The following is a 24300-nucleotide window of genomic DNA, read 5'->3' as shown; positions in this document are numbered from 1 at the left end:
GTATTAGCCCACTGGTTTGTCCTCGCTGTATTTTTTATTGTGTTTTTAATAGATATTTTAACATGTTTAATCCTGTTTTAAGGGGGGGAATTTGGGACATAATTTTGTAAATGTGGATTTTAATGTGTTGTGAGCCGCTTTGATTGTCTTGTCACAGAAAAGTGGGATACAAATAAAAGATTTATTTATTTATTTATTATTTATACCCCCTTCCCCAAGTACCTGGGTCCCAAGGAAACCCCCAAGGAGGAGCTGGGAAGGAAAGAAGAACAGGAGGCCTGATAGGCCCCCTGCCTTTCTTTGGGGGAAGAAGAGGGGCTTCCTTCCTTCTTACAACACCCCAACTCTCCCCCAGAAGACCCTCCAGCCATTCCTCTGAATGGACGAGGGCTATCCCCACTTCACTCCCTCCCTCTGAATAGACTGTGAGGGCAGTAATGGCTTCAGGGGCTCAGACTGTGCATGCATAGATGCCCCAAAGGCCCCTCCTCAGCATGCGCAGGGATCGAAAGGCCCTTGCTGCTGATGCTTTTTCCACTGTCGGCCTTTGGAAGAAGGGAAAGAGTACGCCCTTCCTTCCTTTTTTCCTTTCTTCCTTCCGGAAAGGAGCCCGAGCTACAGAGCTGGACCCAGGAGGGAAAGGCTGGGAAGGCTCTGCTTTGTACATATAGCTCTTTCTCTCTCTCTGTGTGTGTGTGTGTGTGTGTGTGTATAAATTTATGTGTGTTTGCCTCTGTTTTTGTGGCTAGGAAAGGATCTAAGGCCTGAGGAAAGAAGAAAGTGTCGATTTTGTGCAAATGCAGAACTTCTGTGCATCAATGAGTACAGTGTGTTGAAACAACAAAGAACTTTATTAAGAACGCATAGTCAGAAATTCAGCATTTAAGTCAGAACTGCCCACCTCAAGCCAAAGAATACATTTAAACCCCAAAACCTAAAACTCCACCCTCTTTCAAACCTAGCCCCCACCTCCAATACCCACAGTCTATGCCCCACAGGTAAGAAGGCCCCTTTTGCCATTCCCATAGACTAGCCTTTCTGTTAATACTGGCCTCTAACTTTCATCAACCAACATCCCACAAATTCCAAAAGCTATCATTGCCATAACTATACTAGCCAGCTGCAACAAATCCCACCCCTCTATTCAGCTAACCTATACCACGACCAATAATCCCCAGTCAATCTTATAAACTAAAGCAATGATATATACTAATAGCAATTAGAACCTAAACCTAACAAAATAAAATTTAAAAACATAAACAGACATACGGACAGACACACCTAACACAAAACATCACAATTCTTGACAAAAATAATGTTAGTTCACTTCTGGGATTTGTGTGGCTTTTCTCCTGTGTGTCACTAGTTGTGACTTCCAAAAAAAACATTTCCCACAATGCTGGCATTTGTATGGCTTCTCTCCTGTGTGGACTCTCTGATGTTTCGCTAGGTCTGACTTCTGAGAGAAACATTTCCCACAATGCTGGCATTTGTGTGGCTTCTCTCCTGTGTGGACCCTCCGATGCATCACTAGGACTGACTTCCAAGAAAAACATTTCCCGCAATGCTGGCATTTGTATGGCTTCTCTCCTGTGTGGCCTCTCAGATGTGTCACTAGGTGTGCCTTCCGAGGAAAACATTTCCCACAATGCTGGCATTTGTATGGCTTCTCTCCTGTGTGGATTCTCTGATGTCTCACTAGGTGTGACTGCTGAGAAAAACATTTCCCACAATGCTGGCATTTGTATGGCTTCTCTCCTGTGTGGACTCTCTGATGTGTCACTATGTTTGACTTCAAAGAAAAACATTTCCCACAATGCTGGCATTTGTATGGCTTCTCTCCTGTGTGGACTCTCCGATGCATGACTAGGACTGACTTGTAAGCAAAATTTTTCCCACAGTGATGGCATTTATGTAACTTCTTTGTTGTGTGGATTCGCTCACGACTGACAAGTTCTTCTGTAAAGGAGAACAATGACAGAGAAGACTGAATCTCAGCGTTAAGAGAGGAAGGTGTTACTCCAAGATTTAGCCCTACATTCACCCCTCCCTATTTCAGGTTAAATTAATAAAGTTGGTGTGAGTGACCCGACATGACCCTGTTCTGGATGCCCCCAAATCTATATAATGGTTGTATCCTTACTTATAGGAGCTTGCAAAGAAGAGATTGTAGGGAAACTGCCATAAGGAAATCAGTGAAAGCAGAAAATCAGGCAGTTGAAAAAATTCCATTAAATATATGTAAAACTATTTTGATTGAAAAGTGGCATCGTATCTTGTGAGACGGCCATAGAGTCCTGATCCAGACCCTAAGGCATGATGCAAGCTAACTGCAGAGGATGCTTCATGCTGTGTGACACAAGGAGATGCTTCACAACCAATACAGTATACAGCTCACATGCGGACTGATGTGGGTTGGAGTTGGGTGTAGAAGAGATTGTGAAGTTGATGGAAGTCAGTGAGGAGAGCTGGTACATATTTGTTTTCTATTCCAACTCAAGATAAAGAACCTCCAAGGACTTGGAGGAAATCAACTGTGTCTATGAGTTATTTTTAAGTGTGGCAAATAATCAGTGCATTGCCAATACCTATATCTGGAGATTTTCTTCTGTTCTCTGCTATGTTATTGTTGATCTCTGGGAGTGTCGCCTTCAGATTGTGCTATACATTGGCTTGTGAATGGAACCCAAATTCAGAGCCAAGAAGGACCTGAGAGCCAGTGTGATGATCCTTTTTGGCTGAAGAATTTCCACCAAGGACCCACTGCATTTAATTCAGTTTCAGACAATTCTTTCCCCATCCAGGAAACATTCTAAAGCAATTTAAACCTTTTCGAATGTTTTGTTTCTGCCCCCAAGCAACGATTTCAGTATAAATATCAGCCCCAACTGACTAGTCTTCAGCATCAGTCCAGTTGCAGAGAGACACTCCATTGGTTTACATTGCTAAACACCTCACTACACTAGCCAGCCTCACTTGTCATGGGAGTTACTGACTTCTCTCCCCATTCTGGACCCTCAGCAATTGCAATCAAGTTCCATCTAGGTAATGTATTACCATTAGCAAAGCCTTGCATTATTCACCATGACCACCTTTGTTACCTAGTTCTTGTGTATGTTCATGAACACTTAGATGTATGTGTGTGTGTGTGTGTGTTTTGCTTTCCCCTTAAAAAAAACACAGAAACCTATTTGAAATGCCTTTGGAGTTCTGTGTGCTTTGGGGCCTGATATAGTTGGGATGAATCCCGAGATCACTGTTGCCCCAATCTCTGCTTTGAGCTAAGCATGAAATTCCCCTAAAAGCATAGCACTTGCGGGTGTCCTCCCCAGACTCCAGCATTTCAGGTAACAAAGCACTTCTGGAATCAACCATGGAGCTAAGCAAGCTCAGGTTGGAAAAGAAACATTAGAGAAAAAGGAAATTTTTTGTGTCCCTCTTTCCTGTCTTCATAGACATTGCTCATAATTGCTAAATATGTTAGAAAACAAGGGCCTGAACCAGTTCTCACCAGTTCAGGTCTTAAAATCTGTCGAGTTGGTGGCTGCCTCCCAATCCCCAAGGCCCCTCTCCTGGCCCTTCCTAGAGATCCCTTCCTGTCTGCACAGAGCTAGGCAATCCTGGCTTTGCTCCTGCCTTCCCCTCCTGGCTCCCAGAGGCCTGATCCCCTTCCCTTTCTCTCTCTGCTCTCCAGCCTTCACTCTTGCGCATCTGCACTGCTTCAGCATTTCACCTTCACCATCTCTTTCCTGCTTTTCTGTTTTTCACATTCCCTCCATCTCTCTATCACAGACACACACCCACAGAGTGTGATGCACAAAAGGGACACTTTGAGACTCATTTCTTGAGAAAGGCAGGACAATCAATTTACAAATAATGCATTAGGAAAAGCAGAATAAAGGGGCTGGGACCTGGATTCCAATTTTGGTGAGGTTCAAGGAGAGCCTTAAAACAGCTTTAAGACAACTCCAAGACAGGGATGGACTACTGTTGGGGATTGGGGAGAGTCACATTGGCTGCCACAGGATCTTGAGGCAACCCCACATTGTGTCGCCTAAAAATATGGCATAATATTTTGCCCCTCAATATCCCACAGCATCCCTTTGGGGAAGTGGAGCCCATTTGGCACTGCTGGGCCTTCTCTGGGCCATTGCAGGGCCAAGGGAGGCCTTTTTCCCACAAAGCCTCTCCAGAGCCTGGAAAAGTGGAAACAAAAGCCAGGAAACTTGTTCAGGAATGGGCTGAGGACCATTTAGGGGCAAAAAGCATTAATATCCATGGCTCCTTCCCACAAAATTCCAGAATTAGCAGTTTAGGGTTGGATATCCTTACAAAGTGGAGAACAATAGTGCCTCACTAAAACTAAAAATTCCAAGATTCCACAGGAATATGTTTTGACAATTAAATAATGTGTGAAAGGGAACTAGGAATGGTAGTAGAGCACAAGTTGGGCATGTGTCAACAGTGTGATGCAGCAGCTGAAAAGGCCAATGTGATCCTAGGCTGTATCAATAGGAGTATAGTGTCAAGATCAAGGAAAATAATAATGCCACTCTATTCTGTTTTGGTAGGGCTCACTTGCAATAATCCTGTGTCCAGTTCTGGGCACCACAATTCAAACAAATGCTGAGAAGCTGGAGCATGTCCAGAGAAGGAAACCAAAATGGTGAATGGTCCGAAAACCATGCTCTCTGAGGAACCACTTAGGGAGCTGGGTATGTTTACTTTAGAGAAGAGAAGGTTAAGAGGGGACATGACAGCCCTGTTCAAATATTTGAAGAGATGTCATATTCAGGATGGAGCCAGCTTGCTTTCTGCTACTCAGAGAAAAGGACATGGAACAATGGATGCAAGCCACAGGGACAAGAGATTCCACTTAAACTTTAGGAGGAACTTCCTCACAGTAAGAGCTCTTCAACAGTGGAATATAGGCCCAGTACTGACCATGGAAAAGGGGTGGTCTGCAGCTGGCCCTTTCCACTGAGGATTTGGGCCAGGGCAGCGATACTGGCAGCCAAGAGGCCCCCAATCCAGCACAATTCCAGGCCATGGAGAAGCGGCAAAATGCTGCTTCCCTGTGGCCTGGAAATGGATGTCCTTGGGGCTTCATGCCCCTGGACACCATGGGAGCCAGAGCTATGGCAGAAAGGGGCCTCTCTCCCTGCCATCATTCTCGCAGCCGTTTGGTGGCTGTGAGAATGAGGTGCGTGTCCAGAAGGAGCTCTTTCAGGTTTAGACATGGTGCGTGCGTGACATCATAATAGCAGTGCCCATGTACACAGGGCGCTGGCATTATGGTGCTGCTGGTATGTATTACGGTTAGGGAGCATGTACATGATGCACTCTTCCCAACCCTAATACCGGTGCTGGTATGCCGCTTGTTGACGGTCTGTACTGCGCCATATTCCCTCAGAGTTTGGTGCTCTTTCTTTGCAGGTTTTTTGACAGAGACGGGATGGCTATCTCTCTATTCCTGCATGGCAGAGGATTGACCCGGATGGTCCTTGCAGTCTGTTTCAACTCTTTGATTCAATAATTCTAAAGTGGAATTATAGCGTTCTGACATTGAATTATGAAAGGGCCCTCAGTCTCCACAGGAAGGGCAATGGATTCAGCTTCCTTACCCACAGAGGCCACATTTTCATAATTCTCCATCATCACAGAACTGTACATAAGTTTCTGCTTCTTTGTCAACAGTTTCCATTCCTCCTCGGTGAAATATATCGCCACATCCGCAAAGGTCACCTGCAATAGAAAATAGCCCTCATCCAGAGAATGACCAATAAAGGGGGGGGGGGGGGGAGCACATGGTGCATTGCAAATATTATTTCAACACTTCAGAATTCAGTCCAGCAAATAAACTTTAAATTCTGCAAGCAAGCAAAAAGCTAAAGCCTCTGAGATCCAGATTGTCTTGAACCCTTTCAATATAATATACAATATAATAAAGAATATAATTTAGGCCATTTCTGGGATATTATTGATTGATTAAGATACTGACTATCCAGACATGTATAGTACATTTAGTCACCAATGAATTATAGTGCATTTAGCCATATCTCACCTAATTTGAGAGGCAAATTCCATTTTTAAAAAACAGTTCTGGGGAGTACTCTGGCCTTGAGGGCCACTGGGCCCACCCTCAATTTAGCCCCAGAGATATTCTTCCATATCCCTCAGCATTTCAGAGATGGGGAAAGAAAGACACATCTGGATAAGCAACACCAAAAGGGGGTCAAGATGGCCAAAGTTGTTAATGATGAAGATCACAAAAGTGAGGAAAGGTACAGCAGTTTGACTTGGCCCCCAACTCCTGGCAAGGGCAAGACCCTGCCCCTTCTCTCCTCCCTTCTCCTCTTTTGAGTTGTTGAGCTGCACACATCTTTTGAACTTGGAACACATTTTGCAGCAACTGAACTGAAGGGAGAAAGTGGGAGGAGGAGAGAGAACTAGGACATTTTCAAAGCCCCTGAAAAAATGAGGTGACAGAGGATTAACCAGGACTCTCTCTGCCACACTGGGACAGTATGTTCTCCGCTTGCTTTCATGAGGTGGCCCAGCAGGGACACAAATGAAACTAATAGTCAGAAAATTCTTCTCTATGCTATAATAGCAGCAAGGTCAGTGTTTGCAAAACAATGGAAAAAAGAAGAATGTCCTACAATTGAAGAATGGGGATTGAAAATGTTAAGATTTTTTCGAAATGAATAAATTGACTTACTTTGTAAATAATAAATCATTAGATAATTTCTACAAAGAGTGGAATGTTTGGAAGGAATATATTAAGGAATGGAATGTTTGGGATGAGTATTGTAGAATATGCCAAAAGAGTTGAAATGATATTGGAAAATATGAAATATAGAACATATGAAGGTAAATATATGAAGAAAAATAAATAAACAACACAGTGGTGATATTGATAACACAGTATATGGTATAAGGTGGAATGAAAAAAGTATAGAAAAGTAACGTGATAACAGGTATACAAGCCTTTATTCAGAAGTATTAAGAAGCCATTGATAAATAGTTGGTAAAGAGATAAGAGTTCAGTTAAAATAAAATGGTTTTTATTTTTGGAGAGATCTGGAGAACCAGGAAGTTTATTTAAAGAAATCTTCATAAGTCTAATAGATAAAAGGGTTTGCTTGATAATGTAATTGGATTGTCATATGTCTTTTTGTCATTTGTAATTTTTAATATTTTCAATAAAAACTTTTAAAAAAGAAATTAATAGTCAGGGTGGCAACTTACAAAAGAGTTGTTGTACCTCAGCAACCTCTTTCTCTTGGAGCCCAACTCCCTCCGCTTGGCCCCTGTGTCGGCCATTAGGTAGAGAGGTCTTGGTGGCCTTGCACTTGGATCACGTCCAGCAAAAGATACCCCAAAGCAGTGTACAAGGGGGCCAAGATGAAGTTCCTGAGAAAAGAGACCAGGGTTAGGCTTGGTTTGGCAAGAAACCCTGCAGCACTCAGTCACAGAGATCAGCTGGTGACATATGCAGGTCACATATGCTTCCCTTCTGGATACCGAAACACAGCTGGATGCTTCTCTAATACCTCGCACCCAACTCTCCCACCAGGGTGGACCCTCATTCTCCCAGTGGCCAAACCAGTTGCACTCCACTGACCAGTGAAGCCCCTGGCCAGGCATGGCAGGAAAGGAGCTCTCTCTTCTCAAGTTTCTTCCCTTCCATGGTAACCAGCCCTCCTCCCAGGATCAGGGGGCATCAGAGGATTGAGCTGATGGGAAGGGAGCACCCAATTCCCATGGCAGCCTTCTGCATGCAGAAAAGTCACAATTTGGAGAGTGTCTCTTTCCATGTGGAGAGTGTCCACTTTCCAAATGTTACCTGGCCATCTTTGCTTGGGAATATCCTGTTCCAGGCACATGCTGGCCTAAATCCTAGTCTGTATCCTATGCTTAGTCCTGATCAGAGTAGAATCACTGAATCAGTTGGATTTATCTATATGTGGACATCAGCAGTCACTTATCGATTGAGTGAGTCTACACTCAAGGGTTAACCAACAGGATTCAGGACTCCTCAGATTTTTAAATGCAGGAATGCAAATTTTTCAGGCTGTGTCATCATCACTGATGAGAATTTGACTTCTCTTTCACACAGAGGAAAAGGAGGAAGACCTGCTTTATGTCCCAGGTGGAGAAGCTCTAGCTCCTGGGCTGGATAAGACCTGCATTACCTTAAGGATCTGATCCATGGCCTCCCCTCATCATGGCCCCTCCTAATTTACACACTGGTGAAAATAATTATTTTATTTTTGCAAATAAGACCATTTATCTGAGCTTAACTGCTGTGTTTATATTTCGGTCAGAGATGGAGCATGAGGTGTGCATCACCTCTCTTTGTTTCCTGAAGGCACGCAGAAATTGATGCATGTACATTTGTGTGCACTGTTTCTGAATTAACCTATTGTCAAAATCACATTCACTTCACTTTACCTTGCATGTTTTTAAAAAGTCTGCACAATGCTGAAGGCGGTGCATTTGAAAAAACAAAAGTCTATAAATGTATAGGTCTTTGATGGAACATTGCACCCTGGACTGTGGTCATTTTTGAGAAGCGAAATCATATGTAAATTCCATGAAACAAATATCTCACAAAGCTCTAATAACACGTACACACAGTCCCCACACAAAGGACTTACTGTGTGTCTGGGTCTGGAAATCTCATTTCCACTTTCTGGAAAGACAATGCTGCCAGAGAATGAATTTGGGGCTTTATGCTTGCAAAACATGGGCTCTTTCTCTCAGCTGCAACCTTTCCATACAATCCTGGACTGAAATATTTAAACAAAGTCCTCTTCCAGCTCCAGGAATAAAGACCTACCTTCAGTACAAGGACACTGATTCCTGCAGCCCCACAAAGGGCTCTTCTGTAGTCCTTTATGGCCAGATCTTCCCTGGGTCAGAGGCCGTCTCCTCAGCCTTAGAGAAGGGTTGCTCTGAGTGCGAAGGAGGAGGAGGTCCAAGGGCTGAGGGAGGGAAGGCAATGGGAAAAGGTCAGTGCCAATGGCCATGGAGGGCAGAAGGTCACAATGCCTAGGAAACTCCTCTGAGTCCCAGCCATTCTAGGAATGAGTGGCAGGAGTGAGTCCAGGGGGCTGAGGGGGTTTCCTTTCCCAAAGGGGGAGGCAAGGATTGGTGGACCCTCCCCAGCTAGGGCCCAAAGGGAGGGTCTCTTTCCTCACCTCTCTCTCCCAGCCCCCAAAGCCCAGCCTCCCCACTGGACCTGAGTTCCTGCCTCCCTTCCTCAGACCCCACAGGCCCCTTCCTTCCTTCCTTCCTTCCTTCCTTCCTTCCTTCCTTCCTTCCTTCCTTTTCCCCAAAATGGAAGGCCAGAGGCACAAAGGGACACACTTCCTTCCCTTTGGCCCAAGGAGCCTGGCCTCCTTCTGACTCTGGAGCCTCAGGAGAGAAAGAGAGGCCTCTGTTCAACTGAGGCCTCAGAGAAGGTTCTGGAACATTATTCCCCACAGTCACAAGCAGCACAAAATGGCCTCCTGAGTCTCAGCACTTGGCAGTTGGCAGTTTGAGGCCTTCAGGGAACCCAAAATGGAGGATGAAAGTCAGAAGGGACCCCAAACAGGATTTCTGATCCTAAAGAAAGGTTTTCCTGATGGCACCCGATGGCTGTGAGAACAGAAAAAGTCCCCAAACAAGACTTCCAAATCTTAACAACACCAAAACATTTTCCTGAAGCTATTGAAAGGAGGAACCTCATCCCCTCCTTAATTACAATCAATAGTGGAAGATATTAATATTAATATTAAGAGTGTCCATCGTCCACAACCCAGCTCAGGTCTTGACCGCTCAGGGAGGCCAGTCCAGCTGCAAGTGACCCTCCGTCCGTCCGTCTGTCTGTCCTCCTTTCCTTCTGCATTCCTCCTCTTTTCCCCAGCATCAGCCCCTTTCCCAAGAAGGCTGCATCCACACTATAGAAATAAGGCACTTTGACATCGCTTTAACCGGTCAGTGCTATGGAATCCTGGGATTTTACCTTTGGGACACTTAGCCTTCTCTGCCAGAGAGCTCTCATCCCACAACAAACTACAAATCCCAGGATTCCATAGGATGGAGCCAGGGGAGTTAAACCGGTTTTGAACTGGATTATTTCTGTAGTGCAGATACAGCCTGAGTCGGTTGGAAAAGGATAGAATCACCCAAATCAAATTTTTATCCCGTTTATGGTTTTGCTTTTTCAAAATATAAGAATTTTGTTTGTCTGTATAATTCTTATTCTTTTTCTTGTTGTTTGTTTGTATGTTTGTATGTATCATTCTTGGTATAGGAGATGATCTGGTCTGCCTCCTTCTTTCTTCCCTGAACATCTATTAATAAGAAAACTGGGGAGACTTTTAAAACCTCCTAAAGAGCTCCTTTTGGCCTTTTTTGGGGGACAAGCCTCCTCTTGGAAGCCAAAGCCCAATGTTTGTGAAGAATAATAACAATAAGGCTTGTATTAAAACTATCCTCCCCATTTCTGATCTGTTTTAAAACCCATGTTCCCCAGAAGGAGCAGAGCTGTGTAATAAGAAAACCCTCTCAGAAAACACACACAAAAGACACACAAAGAGACACACTTCCTTCCTTTTGGCCCAAGGAGCCTGGCGTACTTCTGACTCTGGAGCCTCAGGAGAGAGAGAGAAGACTCTGTTCAACTGAGGCTCAGAGAAGGTTCCGGAACATTATTCCCCAAAGTCACAAGAACACAAAATGGCCACTAGAACACAAAATGGCTGCTGGAACACAAAATGTACAGAGGAACACAAAATGGCCACCAGAAAAAAAAAATGGCCACTTGGACACAAAATGGCTTTCAGAGCACAAAATGGCTGCTTCTGTGTCAGCTCTCGGCAGTTGTCAGTTTGAGGTCTTCAGGGGAGAGAGAGAGACTGAGAGAAGAGTGGAAGGAGGCCCTGGAGGGAGGGGGCCTTGGGAGATATAGGGCCTTCCTGAGCTATTCAGGGTTCACTTCCTAACAAAGGGGTTTCTGGCCTCATAAAGGATTTGGGGCAAACTGGATCTGAAAGGCAGTACAGTGGTACCTCGGGATACGAAATACCCAGGTTACGAAATTTTCAGGATACGAAAAAAAATAATTTAAAAAAAAATTTCCGGGTTAAGAAAGTTTTTTCGGGTTACGAAAAAACTTTTGGTGCTTTTCTGCGCGATTTCACACGGAATCGCGGCTTTTCCCCATTAGCGCCTATGGGGATTCGGCTTGCGAAAGCCTTTCGGGTTACGAAATTGACAGCGGAACGAATTAATTTCGTAACCCGAGGCACCACTGTAGTAGCCTTTTCTCTTGCCAATGGGATTTACAGTGTATTTCCTGTACTGGATCGCCCAACATCCCCATGGCCAGAGAGAGGAGGGGTCCTGCCCTGCAGTAAGGCCCCTCCAATCCCTCTGAACCCAGGACTACAACTCCCACATTTTCCTGGCCAGACACATAGTCAATATCTTTCTTTCTTTTTTTCTCTCTCCCTGTCTGTCTTGTGAGCTGTGATTAGGCCCTGTTAGTGGTGTTACTGCTCTTGTTGTCATTTTGTGCCTCCAAGTTTTTCTGACTTATGGCAACCATAAGTGAAGCCCTTCTCAGGCTTCTTTTGGCAAGATTTGTCCAGAAGTGGTTTTTTAAGTCCTTTCAAGTGCGGCTGAGAGAGTGTCACTTTCCTAAGGTCACTCAGTGCGTTTCTGTGGCCAAGAGGTAATTCATACCCTGGGCTCCAGGGTCATATTCCAATGCTCCAGCCACTAAACCACGCTGTCTCTTTCTTGAGCCTTTGTAGTTTTTTGTGGAGTGGCTCCAAGTCATTGCCGATTTCTGGGGAGCCTCTCCTGGGGTTTTCTCTGCAAGAGTTGTTCAGAGGAGGTTTGCCATTGCCTTCCCTGAGGCTGAGAGAGTGTGGCTTCTTGCCCATGGGACCCAGCTGGTTTCATGGAGGAGTGGGGCACTGGATCCTGGCCTCCAAATTTGCAACCTAACACTCAAACCACTGCACCACATTGCCTCCCATTCCCATGTGCAACCTGAGAAATACCACTTTTTTCTCCTCTTCATGTGTGTCTTCAAGTCGTTTCCAACTTATGGCAACCCTAAGGCAACCTTATCATGGGGTTTTCTTGGCAGGTTTCTTCAGAGAGGGGTTGCAATTGCCATCCTCTGAGGCTGAGAGTGTGTGACTTGCCAAGGGTCACCTGAGTCCAAAACACACTGCAGCAATAATCCAATCTGAGTCCGCTTTAACTGCCCTGGCTCACTGCTAGGGAATTCTGGGAAATGTAGTTTTGTGAGACATTGAGCCTTCTCTGTCAGAGAGCTCTGGTGCCACAATAAACTCCAGTTCCCAGGATTCCCTAGCACTGGGGCAGGGCAGTTAAAGCGCTCTCAAACTGGACTATTGCTGCCGTGTGTTTTGGACCTTTCTTGGCCGCAAACTGTCCATATCCTGCAATGCATCTCCTAATTCTGTTGGCAGTCCCTCCCTCCCAACACTTTCTCATTTCCCCCCAAAACCAGCGCAAAGCTGGCAGATGGAAAGAGGTTTTAAAGCAGCATTTAAAGCGTCGAGTAGTAGATACTCTAAAGAGATATTCATTATAAATAACAAAATATAACTGAAATATAAGTCACACAAGGTATTAAGAATCTTGCAGGTACAATATTTGTAAGTATATAATGTTCATTTCATACAAGCTATTAAAGAAATAAATAGACCCAAGCGTCCAATTCTGAGACTAACTTCCAAGATCCGCTCTTTAACTCTCTCTCGATCTCCAACCGACACAATTCCCCCAACTGTCTCTTGGTCTCTCAGGCCTTATATCTCCTTCTCGTGGAAGCTTCCAAAAGAACCTTTATCTTGCTCTCTGATTGGTCAAGAGAGCCTTCCATAGCAGTGATGTCATTCTGTATTTGCATAAACCTCCCTTTTCTGCCTGAAAAAGACCTCCATTGACTGGAGCCCAGTCATTACACTTTCCCAAGGCAAGGCTTGCCCCTATTTCCCAATGTTGTTCTTGGGGTCTGCCTTCCAGTTGTTTCCAGGTCTTATGGTGACCTTATGGGAGTCTCTGAAGGGGTTTTCTTGGCAGGTGTCTTCAGAGTGGGTTTCCCATGGCCATCCTCTGAGGCTGAGAGAGTGTGACTTGCCCAAGGCTTCAGTTCTTTTGGAAGCCTTTTTGCTTTCTCTTCTAGAAGGCAGCTGAGATGTTGCTTCTTGCTCTGAAGAATGAGAGGAACCTTCTGGCATCCAAAAGGCTAACATTCTCTGGAGTTATGTCTGATAATATATATAGATAGGATTGCAATCCCTGTTCATTTATTAAAAGGTTTCATATCATAGAATCTCATAGCTATGACCCTTAATAGCAGTTAACCAAATTAAAGAGTATATAAAACAAAAACATGAAACAGGCTAGACAAGGTAATTGTAACATAGATTTCTAATTGGTTGACCGGCCGAACCGAAAGGTTGCTCAACAAAGGCTCCTTTTCATCCTGGGGAGAAGTGACCAGTGTCCAGTGGGGTTCTCTCCTGGGCACAGTGCTATTCAACATCTTTACCAAGGACTTGGATAGTTATCCTATTAGAAGATGACACCAAATTAGGAGGAGTAGCTAATAACCCAGAGGACAGGATCAAAATTCAAAAGGACCTGAATAGACTAGAAAGCTGGTCCAAAGGTAACAAAATCCATCTGGGAGAAGGGGGAAAATATAAATAAATTTTATTATTATTATTAAAATCATTTTCAATACGGAGAAATGTAAGGTATTGCACTTAGGGTGGTAAAATTAAATGCACAGATATAGGATGGGTGACACCTGGCTGAATGAAACTACGCGTGAAAGGGATCTCGGAGTCCAAGTAGACCACAAGTTGAACATGCGTCAACAGTGCTTTTCGGCAACTAAAAAGGCCAATGTGATTTTAGGATGCATCAATAGAAGCATAGTGTCTAGATGAAGGTAAGTATTAGTGCCACTCTATTCTGCTCTGGTCAGGCCCCACCTGGAATATTGTGTCCAGTTCTGGGCCCCACAATTAAAAAAGGATGTTGAGAAACTAGAGCGTGTCCAAAGGAGGGTGACCAAAATGATGAACATTCTGGAAACCATGCCCTATGAAGAAAGACTTAGGGAGCTGGGGATGTTTAGCCTGGAGAAGAGGAGGTTAAGAGGTGATACAATAGCCCTGTTTAAATATTTGAAGGGATGTCATATTGAGGAGGGGAGCTAGCTTGTTTTCTGCTGCTCCAGAGACTAGGACCCAGAACAATTGATGCAAGTACAGGAAAAGAGATTCCAGCTCAACATTAGGAGGAACTTCCTGACAGTAAGGTCTGTTCGACAGTGGAACAAACTCCTTCCTTGGAGTGTAGTGGAGTCTCCTTCCCTGGAGGTCTTTAAACAGAGGCTGGATGGCCATCTGTCTAGGATGCTTTGATTGAGATTTCCTGCATGGCAGAATGGGGTTGGACTGGATGGCCCTTGAGGTCTCTTCCAACTCTATGATTCTATGAATCCCCTTAAATCTTGCATCATTTTGATATAGTCCATCACTTTATCCCATTCAACCAGTCTTATTATATAATGTACTATATTCCAGTATTCTTTCACTTTGACACAGGACCACAAGAGATGGAAAAATGTGCCCTTTTCATTTCCGCACATCCAGGTCCCATCAGGTCTTAGATATTTTATGTATTTTTTCAGGTTTCAAATACTATATAAAATACTTTGTAGTAGTTTTCCTTAGGGCTTGGGAAGCTGTGTATTTTATCCTCTTCAGATTCCATAAAATGTTTTAACAGGATTGTATACAATCTCCTCACAAGTGAACCTTTTCCGATAGCAAGCACATTTCCTAGTATTTCTGTACTAATTATTTCTATTCCATATGTTTTCATATCCAACAAAAACCTCTCTCTTATTTGCCTGAAAATAAGCCACTTACATTGTTTACTTTCTGCTCTTATTTCTTCTAACGTTTTTAATTTAATCATATTGCCTTGCTTATTTATCATTGTATTATTATTATTATTATTATTTATATCATGCTTCTCCAAACAGATCAAAGAGGCTAACAGTAAAACCATCAGTAAAATGCAATAGGAACTTACCATTGTTGCGTCCAAAACTCTCTGAATTCCTCCCTTCCACATTAAAATACAATTAAATTCTTAAACAATTATTAAAATAATTATTAAAAATAGATCAGAGGCAGTTAGAATAGTTGTTGAACAATTTATTAAATTAATTGGAGATTGCTGTAATGTTATTCTGGAAAGGCCTGCTGTAAGATATACGTCTTGATTGCCTTTTTAAAGCCTTCAAGACGGGTGATATATCAGACCTCTTCTGGAGGCTATTCCATAAACTGGGAGCGGCAGAAGAGAAGGTCCTCTGGGTAACTGCAGCCAGCCTTGTTATTGCTGGTTTCATTAAGCTTTTACTAGAGGACCTCAATGTGTGGGGCAGGTTGTGTGGGAGAAGGAGATCACGTAAGTAAGCTGGACCCAAGCCATGAAGGGCTTTAAAGGTTATAACCAAGACCTTGTACTGTCCCCGGAAATTAATGAGCAGCCAGTGAAAAGACGTTAGTATAGGTGTGATATGGTCACCTCTAGATCTTCCAGTGACCACTCTATCTGCCATATTTTGTATTAGTTAAAGTTTCCGGACTTGATACAAGGGTAGCCCTATGTAGAGCACGTTACAGAAGTCAAGACATAAGATTACCAGCGCATGCACCATAGTTTTTAGGTCTTCCGGTTTCAGGAAGGGACGCAGTTGGCGTATCAATCAAAGATGATAACAAGCACTCTAGGCCATCGCATCTATCTGAGCTGACATCTAGATAGATGGATCCAGGAGCACCCCCAAACTGCAAATACAGTCCTTTGGGGGAAGTGTGACTCCATCCAGGACCGGTTGACAGACCTCCATACCCAGAATAGGACCTCCAACAATACACATCTCCATTTAATCTGAATTCAATTTCAATCTGTTTTTCCTCATCCAGCCCATTACTGCCTCAAGACATTCATTCAGAGGGAGATGCCTTCTTTAGTTGACACTGAGATATCTCTGGATGTCATGAGCATACAGATAACATATAGATAGCACCCATCCCATGCCTCCGGATGAACTCTCTTGGCGGTTTGATGTAGATGTTGAATAGCATTGGGGATAGGAAGGCGCCTGGGGAATGCTGAATTTAAGATCCCTTTTAGAGGAACAACTGTCCCCAAGCATCTCCATCTGGAATCTGCTTGAGAAATAGGACCGGAACCATTGCAATGCACTGCTCCCGATCCCCAATTCCCTCAGGCCATCCAGAAGGATGCCATGGTCAATAGTATCAAAAGCCACTGAGAGGTCCAAAAGCATCAACAGGGTCATACTTCTCCTGTCAGTACTCAAGCTCAGATCATCTAAGGTGACCATAGCAATCTTGACTCCGTATCCCATCCTGAAGCCAGGTTGAAATGGATCTAGGTCAGTGGTTCCCAACCTGTGGGTCAGGACCCCTTTGGGGATCGAATGACCTTTTCATGGGGGTCCCCTAAGACGATTGGAAAGCACCTATTTAATTACAGTTATGAAGTAGCAACGAAAATAATTTCATGGGTTTGGGTCACCACAACATGAGGAACTGTATTAAGGGGTCACGGCATTAGGAAGGTTAGGAACCACTGATCTAGGTAATCTGTTTCATCCAAGACCATTTGGAGTTGAAGAGAAAAGAAAGACGGGGGATCGCTCTGTAATTCTTCATGTCCAAGGGATCTGCGGAGGGCTTTTTCAGAAGCTGCTGTATCACTGCTTCTTTTAAGCAAGATGGAAAAGAGCCCTCCCTAAGAAATGCATCTATAATATATCTCAGTTGAGTCCTCAAAGCATCTCCTCCTTGGAGGACCAGCCATGAAGGGCAAGGGTTGAGAAGCCATGTTGTCTTCTTCACACTTCCAAGGAGCTTGTCCATATCCTCGGTACTCACAGATTCACATTGATCCAGTATGATCTTTTTCACAGAGTCACTGGACACCTCACCTATAGCCTCTAAAATTTTAATCAAATGTTTTTACTGTTTTACTGTTTTAATTGTTGAGGTATGGAGCAGCATTGAAAATGTTCAGATGTGGCAGAGAAGCTAATGGACACTTGCTGCTCTTAACCAGGAATTGGTTGCAGCTGTGGCTCCAGACAGCAGGTGATTGTCCAAGATTGTGGCGGAGTGTGCCAAAGAGCGCATAGCACTTATGGAAATATGCTGTGTCATCTGGAATGGTGGACAGTAATCCAGGTAACACAGGAAATTGTACAGGAAGGGCTTGAGCTAGATTGCCACATGGCAAATGTGTATATAAGCTCAAATCATCATTGTACAGTGTGGGTTTTATAATTGGTGGATGAGTTGGTCTAGCTCTCGTGTATGTTTTGCAACCAAAAATAAACAGTGCCTCTTTGGAGAAAAGCCAGCCTACGGTGCTTTAATCTAGCAGCTGTGATTCCTGGCAAAGCTCCAGTCTGCCAGTTTGTCTATCTACTCACAAGCCTCCAAGATTACTCTGAGTTCATCTCTGCATTTTCTCCCAACATTTATACTGTCATTGTTTAATCCAGTTTTAGTACTGGGATCGGGAGGGGAGGTAGGCATAGGGACTGATTTCTTTTGGATTTTATTGTAACCTCGATGTATTTTATTGTTGTAACCAGCCCAGTTTCTCCGTCATAGAGTGGGATAGAAATAAATCTTTTCTTATTATATTATGCTGGCATCCAAGTCGGCTCGTATCTCGTGTGTGTGTTTGCCTTTGCTGTTCTTATGGCTGGGAATGGAGCTGAGGACTGAGGAGAGAAGAAAGTGTGAGTTTTGTGCAAATTCACAACTTCTGTCCATCAAAGAGTCCAGTGTGTTGAAATAGCAAAGAGCTTTATTGAAAACACATAGTATTTAAGCCAGAACTGCCCTCCCCAAACCAAAGAATATATTGAAACCCCCAAACCTAAAACTCCATCTTCTACCAAACCTAGCCCCCACTTACAATCCCCACCATCTATACTCCACTATTAACCAGCCCCACTTTGACATCCTTTTCACACGCACAATCTCTCCCTGCCCCAGACATTTGAAGAAACTAGATCCCTTTCTGTTACTACAGGTCCCCAACTTTCTTCAGCCAACTTCCCACAAATTCCGAATGCTATCATTGCTATTCTAGCTAGCTCCAACAAATCCCAGCCCCCAATTTAGCTAACCTAAACCATGACCCATAATCCCCAGCCAAATTTATAACCAAAGCAATTATCTATACTAGTAGCAATTAAAACCTAAACTTAACAAAACATAACTTTAAAACATAAACAGACGTATGGACAGAAGAACTGTACAAATAAATTCATAAGGGTTTTTTAGCACCTCTGGATTCACTTCTTGGATTTGTGTGGCTTCTCTCCTGTATTGCCTCTCTGGTGACTGAATAGGCCTGACCTCCAAGAAAAGCATTTTCCACACTGCTGGCATTTGTATGACATCTCTCCTGTGTGGACTCTCTGGTGTATCAGTAGGCTTAACTGCTGAGAAAAACATTTCTCACAATGCTGGCATTTGTATGGCTTCTCTCCTGTGTGGATTCTCTGGTGTGTCAGTAGGTTTGACTGCCGGGAAAAACATTTGCCACAATGCTGGCATTTGTATGGCTTCTCTCCTGTGTGGACTCTCCGATGTCTCACTAAGTCTCCCTTCAAAGAAAAACAGTCCCCACAATGCTGGCATTTGTATGGCTTTTCTCCTGGGTGGACTCTCTGATGCATCACAAGGATTGACTTGTATGCAAAATGTTTCCCACATTGCTGGCAGTTGTATGGCTTCTCTCCTGTGTGGACTCTCTGATGTGTCACTAGGATTGGCTTTAAACAAAAACATTTCCCACAATGCTGGCATTTGTATGGCTTCTCTCCTGTGTGCACTCTCAGATGCTTTACAAGGATCGACTTGTACGCAAAATGTTTCCCACAATTCTGGCAGTTGTATGGCTTCTCTGATGTGTGGACTTTCTCATGACTAACAAGTTCTTCTGTAAAGAAGGAAAATAATACTGAATATCAGAGTTAAGAGAGGAAAGTGTTAGCTCAAGATTTAGCCCTACGTTCAAGCCTCTCTATTTGAGATTATATTAATAAAGTTGGAGTGGGAAATCCATGAAATGATTATATCCTTACTCACAGGAGCTGCCAAAGAAGAGATTGTGGGGGAACTACCTTGAGGTAATCAGTAGAAGCAGATAGTCATACAGACTGTTGAAAAAAGATTCTTTTAAACATGTGCAAAATATTTTGATTGAAAAGTGGCATCATATCCTGTGAGACGGCCAGTGAGTGCTGAGTCAGAGCACATGGCATGATGCAATCTAACTGCAGAGGATGCTTCATGCTGTGTGGCACCAGGAGGTGAATCACAACCAATACAGTATACAGGACACATGTGGATTGTTGTGCATAGGATTGGATTGGAGTTGTGTATACAAGAGATGGTGAACATGATGGAAGTCAGAGAGGAGAGCTTGCAAATATTTTTATTATTTTGCAACTCAAGATAGAGAACCTCCAAAGATTTGGATGAAATCAACTGTGTCTGTGACTTATTTTTAAGTGTGAAATGTGGTCAGTGCATTGCCAATACCTATATCTGGAGATTTGCTTCTGTTCTTGATGTGTTATTGTTGAGCTCTGGGAGTGTCGCCTTCGGACTGTGCTATACATTGGCTTTGAATGGGACCAGAATTCAAAGACAAAAAGGACCTGAGAGCCGGTGTGGTAATCCTTTTTGGCTGAAGTATTTCCACCAAGCACCCATTTCATTAAATTCAGTTTCAGACAATTCTTTCCCAATGCAAAAAACTTTCTAAAGCAATTTAAACCTTTGTGAATGCTCAGTTTCTGCCCCCAAGCAACAATTTCAGTATAAATATCAGCCCCACTGGGCTGTTCTTCAGCGTCAGTCCAGTTGCAGACAGACCCTCTGTTGATTTACATTGCTAAACACCTCTCTTCACTCACCAGCCCCACTTGCCATTGAAGTTACTGTCTTCTCTCCCCATTCTGGACCTGCAGCAATTGGAATCAAGTTCCGTCTAGGTTATGTATTACCATAAGCAAAGCCTAACATCTATTCACCACTCCTACCTTTGTTAGCTAGTTCTTGTGTGTTTTTGTGAACACCTATATGTGTGTGCATGCATGTACAGTGCACCTGTGTCATACGCGGGCACGCCTTATGTGGATTTCAGCATACACTAAAAGCCACACTGTGAAAAGGGGTGACATGCCCCATAAGGGTTAATGGCGCCTGTGTCTGTGGCGGGAGCGCCTGCTCCACTGGCGGAGTGCCATTCATTTAAATAGGACCCAAGAATAAACAAATTCCCCTAAAGCTGGGGGGAGAGTCCGGAACGGGATGACTCCCAAGGTTGCTTGGGCCCAGAGTACTTGAGGGAACGCCTTCTTCCCTATTGTCCATCCCACACAATAAGGTCCTCTGGAAGAAATCTACTACAGCCAAAAAAATCTAGGCTAACATCAGTCTCCCAGAGGGGCTTTTCTATTACTGCTCCAAAACTATGGAACGACTGCCGGAGGAGATCCATCACATTCCCACTCTGACAGCCTTTAAGAAAGCACTCGAGACGGACCTCTTCCGGCAGGCCTTTCCAACCTAGTTTTCCTCCTCAGATATAGAGATATTTGTCCCCTCATCTGTCTACTCTTCCCCGCCTATGTTTCTACCTATTTTTTAAAATGTCTTTAATGTTTTTTAATGTTTTTACTGTTTTTATAGTATTACTGTTTAATCCTGTTTTAATAATGGAAAATGGGGGGTAGGTCAAGGTTTTTTTTAAAAAAACTCTATTGTAATTTGATCTATTTTATTGTTGTAACCCACCCGGATTCTTCATATTGGGTGGGCTAGAAATAAATTATTATTATTATTGTTATTATTATTATTATTCTCTCTGGCTTTGCTTCGCGAACGAAGATTCAGGAAGGACTCATCCTGCACTTTGTACAAGCGCGTTGGTGACTAAAAAGGCCAATTCGGGATAAGCAGATCTGGTTGCAGAAAGCACAGCAGAAAGTCTCCTTGGGTGATGTTTCCAGGTTGCAGTTCTTTCTGCGTTGTCGTTTCTCTTCTAGGCTCATTCGGTGTGAGCTTTCAAAGAAGGCTGCAGCGTCATGGATAGTGCATCTCCATGTCTCCCGATGCGAGGCCAGGGAGGACCATTGTTGGTGATCTATCTGGCTCTCCGCACAGAGCTAGGAGATTCTGGCTTTGCTCCTGCCTTCCCCTCCTGGCTCCCATCTGCCAGATCTCCTTTCCTTTCTCCCTCCGCTCTCCAACCTTCCTTCTTGCCCATCTGCACTGCTTCAGAATCTCATTTTCAGCCTCTCTTCCCTGCCTTTCTATTTTTCACTTTCCCTTCATCTCTCTATTACAGACACAAACCCACAGAGTGTGATGCATAAAAGGGATCATAGGCGGGTTACAGACGGGCAGGGGAAGACGTCTTGGAGGTGTATTCTGCTGAATACGGAGCCTCCAGACCACCTGCCCCGGGGGCATGCTTCAGGTGTTGGGGCTTCCACACGGGGGGCAGTGAAGACACCTCACCTGGGTCCGTTTCGGACCCGTAGCTTCTATACCGCCGCCTCAGAGGACGCCGCAAAGAAAGAGGCAGCTTCCGCACGGGCGGCCCAAACCGCGGCTTTTTTTTCTTTTGCCGCATGAGAAGTGCGCAGCTGCGGCAGACCAGCACCAGCCGGCAATTTCCCTTTTGCCGGCTGCGAAGTGCGCATGTGCACATTTAAAGCGCCCAGGCCCCCTGGCCAGAGTGGCACGCCTCCGCCGATGCTGGAAGGTCCCTGCATCGCAAGACTTGTGGGACAACTTTGTGTCAACCATATGGTCTGACGAGAAATGGAGGCATTTCTTCCGAATGCCCCGTGTCCTCTTCCACAGACTAGTGGGCATCCTGCGCCCAGAACTGGAGAAGTCAGACACAGTGATGAGGAAGCCATCCCGGTGGAGAAGAGAGTGGCCATTGGTGTCTTTTCACTGGCACACAAGTCCAGCTACATTGTGACGGGGGCGCTGTTTGGGACTGGCGTTGCCACCGTGGGGGAGATCGTGGTGGAGTTTGCCCTGGCCATGGAGAAGCTGCTGCTGTCACGGACCGTGTACCTGGGGAACGCACGTGAGGTAGGGACAGCCACACCACCTTCCCTTTAATCTTTGGCAGCTCTGTGATATTCTGTGTCAAGTGTCACCCCCTCACTGTACATTTGCTGTTCTTGCTATGGTGCAGTTGCGTACGTGTAAAAGAGTTGTCATGTCAATTCCTCTGTTTCTCTCCCTTCCTTTCCCTCACAGATTATGGATGCCTTTGGTCGCCGCGGCTTCCCACAAGTAGTTGGTCTCATGGACGGGTGCCACTGCCTGATCATACCACCCTTGGGGCTGAGGAATGCCTATGTCAACAGAAAGGGCTCCTATCCTGTCATCATGCAAGGGACATGTGACCACACAGGAAGATTTGTGGACATGGAGCTCGGATGGCATGGGTCAGCCCACGATGCCAGGGTGGCACGGAATTCTCTCATCTACAAGGCCATGGAGGCTGGCATCTATGTGCAAGGGAACCCCAGCATCAACATCAGAGGCCAGCAGATCGGGCCCCTGATACTGGCTGACTGTGCCTACCCCATTCGGAAGTGGCTCATGACACCCTTCAAGACCCGCCCCCCCACTCCCAAACAGAAGCTCTTCAACAAGAAGTTGAATCGCGTGAGATCGTTTGGCAGATTGGAGGCGAGATGGCGCTGTCTCACTGCCCCACTGCTGGTGGCAGAGGAGAACGTGGTGTCCATCCTGGCATCATGTGTCATTCTGCACAACATCTGTGAGACCAAGGGCAGGGTCCTGGATGAGGGCATGCGATATAGGCGCCGTTTTGTGCTTTCCACCCTGGCACCAATCACAGAGGCTCAAGAGAAACAGAAGAAGAAAGCAGGGGAGACTGTGAGGGATGCCCTGGCAGATTTTTTTCTGACAAGGAGAATCTGAAGGATGGCTCCTGTGCCATCATCTGTGATGTCAGAGTGCATTGTCCTGTAATAGCATAAGCACATGAATAAATGTATCCCATTATCCACAGTTTGAGTCTGCCTATCATTCCTGATCTGTGCTGTGGGCATGTTTTGCCACGTGCCTAAGGGGGACACACACAAACACACACACACAAAAGGTCTCCTGGCGCCTGTTTTCCTGGGTCAAAAAGATACATCAGCTCCAACTGCCAATTTCCCCTTTGACAATGTATCAATCCCCCTCAAATTCAAGCTTTCCTAATGGCTCATTTGAATGTATCAATAGGGCACCCAGAGGGCATCTATTGGGGGACAGATTCAAACTGCTCCTCTGAGAGCTTTCATTGGCCTAGGACCACCTTGGCCTAACGGCCCTGAGCCGCAGGTGCCCATATATACCCGTGCGCAACTGTGCAAGACCCCAGGACGGCGATCAACATGGCAGTGCCACGCAGGAGGGTCCCGGTCCGATTCGCCTATTGGACCGATGAGGAGGTCAGGATCCTCCTGGACTCCCTGATGCCACAGGCAGCTGCGAGGAGGATGATGGCCATCACCAACAAGCCCAACCGGGGGCATTTTCTCGAGTCATCTCGTGCCCTCCGAAACCAAGGGTTTCAAAGAACGATGCACCAATGTAGAGTTAAGTTTAAAACTCTCAAGGCAGCGTTCTTTGAAACCCTTGAAGATTTCGGAGTGGAGCCCCCGGTTGACAAGCGGCCACCATTCTTCTCGCGGCTGAAGGACCTGTGGGTCAGGGGAGATCGGCCCAGACCAGAAGATCGCCGTCCTCCAGGTAAGCCAGAGCTCTTGCCATGCCCTGTCCTCCCCTCCTTGACCCTTCCCTTGCCCTCCTCTCCTTCCTGCATGGTGCCAATGCCATCCCTCCTCTTCCCTTCTGCAGGCGTGCGACTGAGGCGGAGGCGGAGGGAGGGAGGGCACTGTGCCAGGTCGCCCTCTCCACCATCCTCAGGGGACGAGGATGTCCCCGAGGGTGGGCCACAGCCAGGACCAGCTGCTGTGGCCCCTCCGCAGCCAGAGCAGGCTCCTCTGGCGGCAGGTAGGTCCCCAGGGTGAGGGGTGGGGGTTGCCTGACTGCAGCCCCCACGACACTTGTGCCCTTCTCT

At 45.2% G+C, this 24300-nt stretch overlaps 2 protein-coding genes across 2 annotated transcripts in view; one reads left to right on the top strand and one right to left on the bottom strand.

Annotated features, from left to right (window-relative positions):
• The window catches only part of LOC149301502 (uncharacterized), an 84399-nt gene that overhangs the window by 16106 nt on the left and 43993 nt on the right, over nt 1–24300 (top strand). The gene's annotated exons all lie outside the window — the stretch shown is intronic.
• LOC149301504 (uncharacterized) lies at nt 1041–8887 on the bottom strand. Its single transcript, XM_089484071.1, has 4 exons — nt 8846–8887; nt 7252–7416; nt 5625–5745; nt 1041–1959 (listed from the first exon to the last, which is right to left on the bottom strand). Exons 2-4 carry the CDS (start codon nt 7324–7326, stop codon nt 1319–1321), a joined length of 837 nt encoding a protein of 278 aa, XP_089340197.1. The 5' UTR covers nt 7327–7416; nt 8846–8887; the 3' UTR covers nt 1041–1318.

This window comes from Sceloporus occidentalis, unplaced genomic scaffold, assembly GCF_023333645.1.
Source record: "Sceloporus occidentalis isolate IW3139 unplaced genomic scaffold, rSceOcc1.0.p SCAF_21, whole genome shotgun sequence".
Classification (NCBI taxonomy): domain Eukaryota; kingdom Metazoa; phylum Chordata; class Lepidosauria; order Squamata; family Phrynosomatidae; genus Sceloporus; species Sceloporus occidentalis.
This window is presented reverse-complemented; position numbering and strand designations above follow the sequence as displayed.